The 8,607-nt window shown below is 35.1% G+C and overlaps 1 protein-coding gene across 1 annotated transcript; it reads left to right on the forward strand.

Annotated features, from left to right (window-relative positions):
• The first annotated feature begins 2,107 nt into the window (after nucleotides 1–2,107).
• Nucleotides 2,108–3,121, forward strand: LOC111510040 (ejaculatory bulb-specific protein 3-like). Its single transcript, XM_023165897.2, has 2 exons — nucleotides 2,108–2,315; nucleotides 2,682–3,121. The coding sequence occupies exons 1-2, from the start codon at nucleotides 2,123–2,125 to the stop codon at nucleotides 2,882–2,884; spliced, it is 396 nt and encodes a 131-aa protein (XP_023021665.2). The 5' UTR covers nucleotides 2,108–2,122; the 3' UTR covers nucleotides 2,885–3,121.
• Nucleotides 3,122–8,607: the final 5,486 nt, after the last annotated feature.

Here is an 8,607-nt window from a genome sequence, read left to right on the forward strand (position 1 = left end):
GTGTCTCATTCCAAAATATCAGGTGTCCGACATTTAGGATGTGAGTGAAATTCCACCTCATTATTCAAGTAGTTGTTTTTAGAGTATTTTTTCTTTCATGTAATTCAATGACTATATGAAAGTAGGTACGTGTCTAAAAGTTACTTCTTTTCATGAACTACACCATCTTTGTATAGAGTTCATTTTGAAATTGATTGATTCTTCATTTCCACATTTTTTGTATAGAGATGGAGAAGTAGAAAACCAAAACCCTTTTTCACCAACAATCACGATTGATTTGAGAAAATCATACTTTCAGAACACTGTTGAGTCGAATCATTCCACATAAAATTGATGTACGAACAGAAATAAAAAATTGTTGGGGCGGGAAAAATACTGCCAAAACTTAGTCGTTGAATAAAATTTCGCGAAAAATAATTCAAAACTAAAACAAGTCACACCTTTTTGTCATATAATGGAAACCAGTTGTTTCAACAAACACTTCAGAAACTGGTGAGGCCAAATTCACTAAGACATATTCACTTACTGTGTAATCTACGCCATTGCATCCATGTAGCAGGGACATTCACAGGCTCTTATACGAAAGCAAGCTTTATCAGAAAAATATACAAAATAAAGATAGTAATGTTAAGAAATGATGTATGGATTTCAGGTGAAAATATATAGTCATACTCATTGCAGCATAATGAGATGCATGTTCTTTATGGAATTTAAATTAAAATTTCAATGAACATATACAACTCGAGATTGTGGCATGATGAAAAATTTTAAAATTTCTGATACAAATTACTTCTGAAGTTTGCTACAAATAATAAACGTATCTGCTTCATCAATACATAGTTGCATCCTATAGTGTATTCTATAGATGTTATCAGCTGTCGAAAATATTTTTTTGAACTCATAAAACAAGTCAATATGGAAAACCGTATGGACATCTGGGAAAACCTAAACATCCATAAATTTAATAGTCATAATTCACTTATCGAAGAACAAATACAAATCAAAACACAACAAGACCTAACATTTAATATATTACACAAAACAATACATACTCCTAGAACAGTAAACCTAGAGAAGATCCAACACAAAGAATATTACCTGAGATAACCCAAATACAGGCAAATTTACCTAAAGTACCTGCAATACCTGAACTAAGGCGTTCGGACCGCATAAAAGGACAAACAAGAGGATGACCCGTTCAGTTTGAGCTCATATATAGTAAATAACAGTTATAAAGCTTCAAATCCTTTTTGTAACAACCGACTTCCACCCCGGAGTATGTTTGTGGAGTTATTTCCTGGCTCTGTCTGCAGGTGGCACAGTAGACATCCCACTGAATTAACTGCAGAAAGAGTCAATGACAAGCTGGAATTATATTTGTTTCATCGTGATACTCAGACCGTTCACACCGTTCTGAAGAGACCATGCCCAGTACTGATGATGGAGCAAGTACCCCGAAACTATCGGTTGGTGATATCGACCAAACGGAATTAATTTCTGCTTTACATAGTTAGAAAAAAATTGCAACAAATCTTTCAAATCGAAGATACTCATTGCAGCATAATGAGATGCATGTTCTTTCTGGATTCAAAATTAAAATTCCAATGAGCATATACAACTCTAGATTGTGGCATAATGAAAAATTTTAAAATTTTGATACAAATTACTTCTAAAGTTTGCTACAAATAATAAATGTATCTGCTTCATCAATACATAGTTGCATCTTTAGTGTATTCTATAGATGCTATCAGCTGTCGAAAATATTTTTCTCGATAATAATTACTTTGATAGCTTTGTTTCAGTTATTCAATCATTCTCGTAAACCAAGATATTTTTGGCAATCATCAAATGGTAATGATGGTAATTACATTCACCTTCATACATCTATCTCTCTACTGATCACCTCACAATGAAATTATGCATTTCCTTTTTGAACTACGAGAAAAAATTGTCTGAAAGAAGAATAACATAAAATTATAGTGATCGAGTGTAATGTGTTTTTTCTGGAATGAGAATTAGTTGTGTATGATTCACTATTACCAAAAATTCAAAAGTATAAAATGTTACAGAGAAAATTAGATCTCATCATGAGTGCTCACATAGTCTTAAGAGTAGAATCATCATGAATTGGTTGTTGCTTTCTTTTCTCACGTTTGTAGTCTTGGCAATTGTTTTCGCAGAAAAAGACAAGTATACTACAAAATACGACAATATTGACATTGACAAAATTTTGGATAATGATAGAATATTTAGAAGTTATATCGACTGTTGTTTGGACAGGGGAAAGTGCACCTCTGACGGATTGGAACTGAAAAGTGAGTAACATTATATTGATCATTTATCTAAATTTCCCCAACTTCTTCAATAACATATAACAATAACATAAGGACAAGATGATTCCTAATTTTTGGCTCTTATATTCAGATATCACTTATTCGAAAATACATTTCAACTGTTTTTCATTTTCTATTAATATTCAAAGAGTATAACCCACGAAGAAGAGAAGAAAACCAAACAAATAACGTCCTTACTATTTACTGTTTCTTCTAGTATTTTTAAAAGCAAGATTGCATATATGTTTTCTTTCATTGGGACGCTTACTTGTCCTATTCTCCCTGATAGGATGAATAAGTTACAAAAAGTTTTCCTGCAGATTAATAATAATTTTCATGAATCTTCAGAAAACATCAAAGCTGCAATTGAAAACGAATGTGAAAAATGCAGTGAGGCACAGAAGAAAGCAATCAAGAAAGTCGGAAAAAAGCTATATAAAGAAAAGCCCAAATGGTGGCAGGAGCTTTGTGACCATTTTGACCCAGACAAAAAATACAGAACAAAATATCAGAAGTACATTGACGATGCCCTAGCTGAAGAAGACGATTGAATGAGGAATTCATACTGTTTGGATTTGAGGTCGAGCGCTGGAAGTTATAGTTTCATATATTTGTAATAGGATTATTTGTTTATCCGTTTCCAAATATATCTCTTCTGATTCAGATGATTATTTCCCCCAATAAAACGTGTGCGTCTCGGACGCTCGACAGAAGTGATAACTTAAACTAATCTGAGTCGAACTATTTAATATTGAAATTGTTTTACCTGGGAGAAGCTTAGGTTATTACTGAAAATGTTATATAAATTAATATGATAATGTGAGAAAAAGATATTCATTAATAAAATCTTTCATTGAATATTTTGTGTATGCACATATATTATGGTGAGGTCATTCTATTTGGAACGTAGGTGAAATATCTTGACATTGTCCAAGGATTTTTGGTAAAACTTGGGGTTAAGGTCCCAAACAAATTCATTGGATTTATATGATGTTTGTCACACCAATGATCACTTATGGTGGCCGAAGGCTTCACAGAAAACGGCTCAGGCGAAGCTCTCTGGCTTAAAGAGACAGGCTTGTCTGGCCATCAGTGGTGCCATCAGTATCACACCGTCAGCGGCCATAGAGATCATTCTGGGGAGAGAGGCTAGATGAACTGCATATAGACTTGTGCACATTACCAATTGCACAAATAAATTCAATGCAGAGTGCAAAAAACTGTTGGTTGACACTAGGTGTAACAGCATTCTGGAAATGACCTCTGACTTCATGACTCCAACTGTCAACTACCAACTGCCTTATAAAGTACTGATCCCGAGTAGAGAGGACTGGATCCTCCGGAAGAAGGAAATATCAAGAGCATATACTTGTTGGTTTACAGATGGAGCAAAATCACCTTCAGGTTCTGGTGCAGGTATTCCAGTCGCAGAACCAGGACAGAGATGTCAACCTGCCTAGGAACCTATGCGACTGTATTTCAAGCGGAAATTTACACTGTTGAATTGTGTGCGGAGATAATGGAATAATCTAACCTCATACACAAGTCAATAAAAATACTCTCGGACAGTCAAGCGGTGTTGGGAGCTATTGGCTTCTACAGTGCAAAGTCTGAATTGGTAGCAAATTGCCAAAAATGACTCTCCTCGATAGGGTGACTTAACATATTGTCTTTGGTCTGGATTCCAAAGACAAGCTATACTGGCCTGAAAAACAATGGATTTATGGACTTCTGGCAGAATCTTCCAGGATTGGCTCAATCTAAGGCGTTTATTCACTCTTCGAAGCTTGATACCAAACAGTTGTTGGACTATAGTAAGGATGAACTACGATGTCTAACAGGCCTTCTCACAGATCGCTGTCATTTGTATCATCATATGTAGAGACTCAGACTGTCGGAAGACAGTGTATGTCGCCTCTGTTTGGAAAATGATGAGACTGCAGAGCATATACTTTGTACCTGCTCCTCTGAGGACTGAATCAGGTTTTTAGAGTTTGGCAGAGCCGCACTCTTACCATGTGACATGAAAGACCTCTCACCAAAGAAACTAATTAGTTTCGTTAAGAAGCTGGGTTCATTTGGTCGGGTGTGAATAAACCCTTGCGGGTTGCGGTGGAGGGTTGAATAGATCCACTCACTTTTCACCTAACCTAACCTATTCACTAACCCAGAACTTTTGTGAAATGAGAAATTTTGGAACTCTTCAGGTACTTACTGAAACTTTTTCATTTCTTCCTTGGTATTTTGAGCTGGTCCATTAGCTAAATCGAATCACTTCATTTGTTCAATGTAATTTTGGTCTCTTTTGATTTTATGAATGAAGCAATGTTTCAAAGTTATTGTGAATGGATGTGAACTATCATATGGACATCTATATGTAGGAAAAAGATCTCGCAAAACCTCCAACGGGTTTCCTGGATTTTGTTTGAACAATACAAGTGATTTGGTCTCCGCTTCAGGAAATTCCTGATGTCAAATAACAACATTTTAAAAATCAATTATCTTCTTTGATTTGACAGTGAATTTAACAAAAACATCGGTCATCAAATATTATTATTTTATAAATGAATACACGAATAAAAATAAAACAGATTGAATCGAGTAATTGTCTTGATTAAGTGATAATATACTTGAATCAGGGAGTTAGTCGTAAATGCAGATATCGTATAAAAATTAATGGAAATAATTTTACGTAGAAAACTTATTTGACGATGTCAAATTGTTATTTATCATCATTATAGAATTATCTCAAATTAAATTCCGGCAAAAAATTGACATTTCAACAAAAGAAACTCGCAAATTCGAGTTTCTTTTGTTACTTATGCAACCCAGGTTACTCTATTCGAGTAACCTGGGTTGCATAACTAGAACACCAACCTAGGAAAACAAACTATGCATGTAAGATGCACGTAGGTGTATCTTTATCATCAAGACTCTGTGGAAATATAAAAAAATATATTCCTTCTTGTGTAAGACGCAATAAAAATATTAATCGATGTTTATATCAAGGTGGATTACTGACTTTGCAGAAATTGTATCAGTATTTTGCGACAAAAGAAAACAAACGTCTATACTGCAGATCTTTAGTATATTCAATATAGCATTTTAAAATGCTATATATGCTGCTTCCTATCCTCGTCTGCTTCCTCTGCTTCTCTGCTTCCTATTATCCTCAATGTGATTGATCTCACGACGTTTCGACAAAGTCTCATTTGTCATCTTCTACAGAGTATGTTTGTGGAGTTGTTTCCTCGCTCTGTCTGCAGGTGGCACAGTAGACATCCCACTGAATCAACTGCAGAAAGAGTTAATGACTAGCTGGAATTATATTTGTTTCATCGTGATATTCAGACCGTTCACACCGTTCTGAAGAGACCATGCCAGGTACTAATGATGGGGCAAGTACCTCGAAACCAGTCTATCGGTTGGTCGTATCGACCAAACGGAATTAATTTCTGCTTTTCATAGAGGGAAATAACTTGCAACAAATCTTCCAAATCGAAGATGTTGCACGGGTGCCAGATGGTTTCACTTCAAATATCTGCGTGGCATTAGCTGGGTTAGTTGTTGTTTTTCCATTGAGTATTTTCCATACGTACCTTAGAGAACATCTGAATAAAATGGGGCTGTTCAACAGAGACCTCAGCTGCAGATTATGCACCGAAGGGATAGAAACAGCTCTACACATCTTTTGCGAATGTGAGGCACTGAATCACAGGAGGCAGGCAACATAGGGACGTACAAAATTACATCCAGAAGAATATGACGAACATCCAACACGGAATCTGTACACACTAGTACAGGGAACGAGACTGATGGAATGGGTGTCATGAGAAGATGGGAGAATAAATAAGCACAAGAGGCTGCAGTGTTTTCTGGAGATTTGGACCAAATGGACAAGTCAGACAGCTCCCAAGGGACCAAAAAAAACCTACAAAGTCGTAGGTCTACATGAGAGGCAAGGGGTAAGGTGTGAATGTGTATTCCCTTTATCAAGACATTAACTTGAAATTATTGTAAAAAGTCAGACGTGGCAATGAGAAAAACAAAGTTAATACTTTTCATCATGTAGCAAAGTGCCACACATTCAATTTAACATTACAGAGAAAAAGTACAAAAACTTATTTTATTTAAACATGCTTGGCACTTACTCGGTAGCCATATTTCTCCTTAACTAGTCAGTCAAGACTACCTTTTGCTATATATTCCTAACGAACGTTCGTCGTGGAGAACGATTCAAAATAAAAACTTGAAAGTTCGTGTTAGTGGGTTTTACAAAACAGCCTTCTCAGCTAAAATATTTTCAACTTCCGGTCTTTCTCCGTTATACCGGAAGTTGAGGGCAACTTCCTTACTTCGAATAGAACACTTTGTATTTCATTACATTTTTAAATTTCTCAGCACATTTTAGGCCCACTTTGTATAACAATACCTATACCCAAATTTGTTAATTTTCGAAATATTAATTTTTTTCTGAAAAATTTTACAGTTACAGCACCACTCCGAAAAAATTATAACTCATAGACAGTAACAGTTAAAAATGTGAAATTTCACTGAACCACTTCTTAAACATCAAGTCATGAACAGCTCCATCGAATTTTCGAAAATAATTTACAGGGTGGTCGAAATTTCCACCTAAAGCATAACATGGAGAAAACTGATGAAACACGATTTTTTCAAATAGAAACCATGCACTATTCTATCATTTTTGGATACTTCGAAAAAAAGATATCAAATTCATGAAGAATGTCCTATACCTAAAATACACCCCTGGCAAGATATATCTGATTTTGCGAAATATTTGAAATGTAAATCATTCGAAGCAATACCAAACCAAGAAAGCTTTGAAAACAAATGAAAGGTGAAAGGTAACTCGACATGAAAATGGATGGATTGAAATAAAATACTATCAGAGAGATGAATTATATCTTTGTTTATTGATATTGAATACAGTAATTTTATTTTGTTTATATTTTTTAAGGTTAGATTTTACTTTAATTTCGGAATTTAACTTAATTTCTTTAAATTCAAATAATATTGTGGTTCATTTCAACAGATGTTCAAAGACATTGCTGTTTTGTTGTAAACAAGAATTTTTTTTTTGCATACCACTATTTGTAGCTTTCTGTATGGAGTCAGGAATCAAATTATTGAAAGCTCTCAGAACCCTTTGTTTCATGTTTTTTATCACTCACAGAATGCGCATAAACATTTTCTTTGATATATCCCCAGATGAAGAAGTCCAGTGGAGACAGGTCTGGAGAGCGAGGAGGAAATTCAAATGGCCCATTGTAGCAAAGCCACTGATCTTTGAACATCCCATTCAACAACCCAGCAACGGTATCAGTACTATGTGCAGGGGCTCTGTCCATCTGATACCATAACTCGAAACGGTATTGTTCAGAACATGCCTTATGGATTCACCAACCACATTCCTAATTATATACGAATATCTATAGCCACTCAAATTTTCTTCATAAAGATATAAACATAAAACTCGGTCTTCCTTCATAGCGCAAAAAAAATTAAAACTCCATGAATCCTGGAAGTTGCGCTGGCGAACGAGCTTTGGATTTTCTGCTGCCCGAAATGACTACTATGGCGGTTGAACATACCATTCGTAGCAAATTTGGCTTCATCTGTCCATATCATATTCTTCATGAACTCAGGGTCCTCCTGTATCTTGATAAGAAACCATTCGCAGAATTCCATTCGTGCAGGTCTGCGTGAGGTTTCAGATTTTGAACCTGGTGATATTTAAAAGGACGCACTTAAGTTTGATTAAAATCCGGTTCATTGACGAAAATGAAATTCTAAGTGACTTTTCTGCGTCTTTCAACGAATTTTCTGGATAGGCTGTGAAGTAGATCAAAAGTACAATTTCGATGTCCTCATTGTTTACTAGTGTTTTTTTTTGTTGATGACAGACGAAAAAGATCCGAAATCACGACCGTTTCTCAGAAGTCTTCTCAGAATATTTTTATTGGGTCTGTGTATATTCGGAAATCTTTCTGCAAAAACACGAAAAGTTCTATCCATTATCTTATTGCATTCACCATAAATGATTATTAAATTCAGGTAATCTTCATTAGAATACCCCAAACGAGACATTTTGCACACAAATAGAAAACTACGAAATACACGTCAATTATATCGCATCAAATTTTGACATATTTGTTTTAACTTCATTTGTTTTCAAAGCTTTCTTGGTTTGGTATTGCTTCGAATGATTTACATTTCAAATATTTCCCGAAATCGGATATATCTTGCCAGG

Source organism: Leptinotarsa decemlineata, unplaced genomic scaffold (genome assembly GCF_025532065.1).
Source record: "Leptinotarsa decemlineata unplaced genomic scaffold, Ldec_3_MD MMD2_tig00026299_RagTag_RagTag, whole genome shotgun sequence".
NCBI lineage: Eukaryota > Metazoa > Arthropoda > Insecta > Coleoptera > Chrysomelidae > Leptinotarsa > Leptinotarsa decemlineata.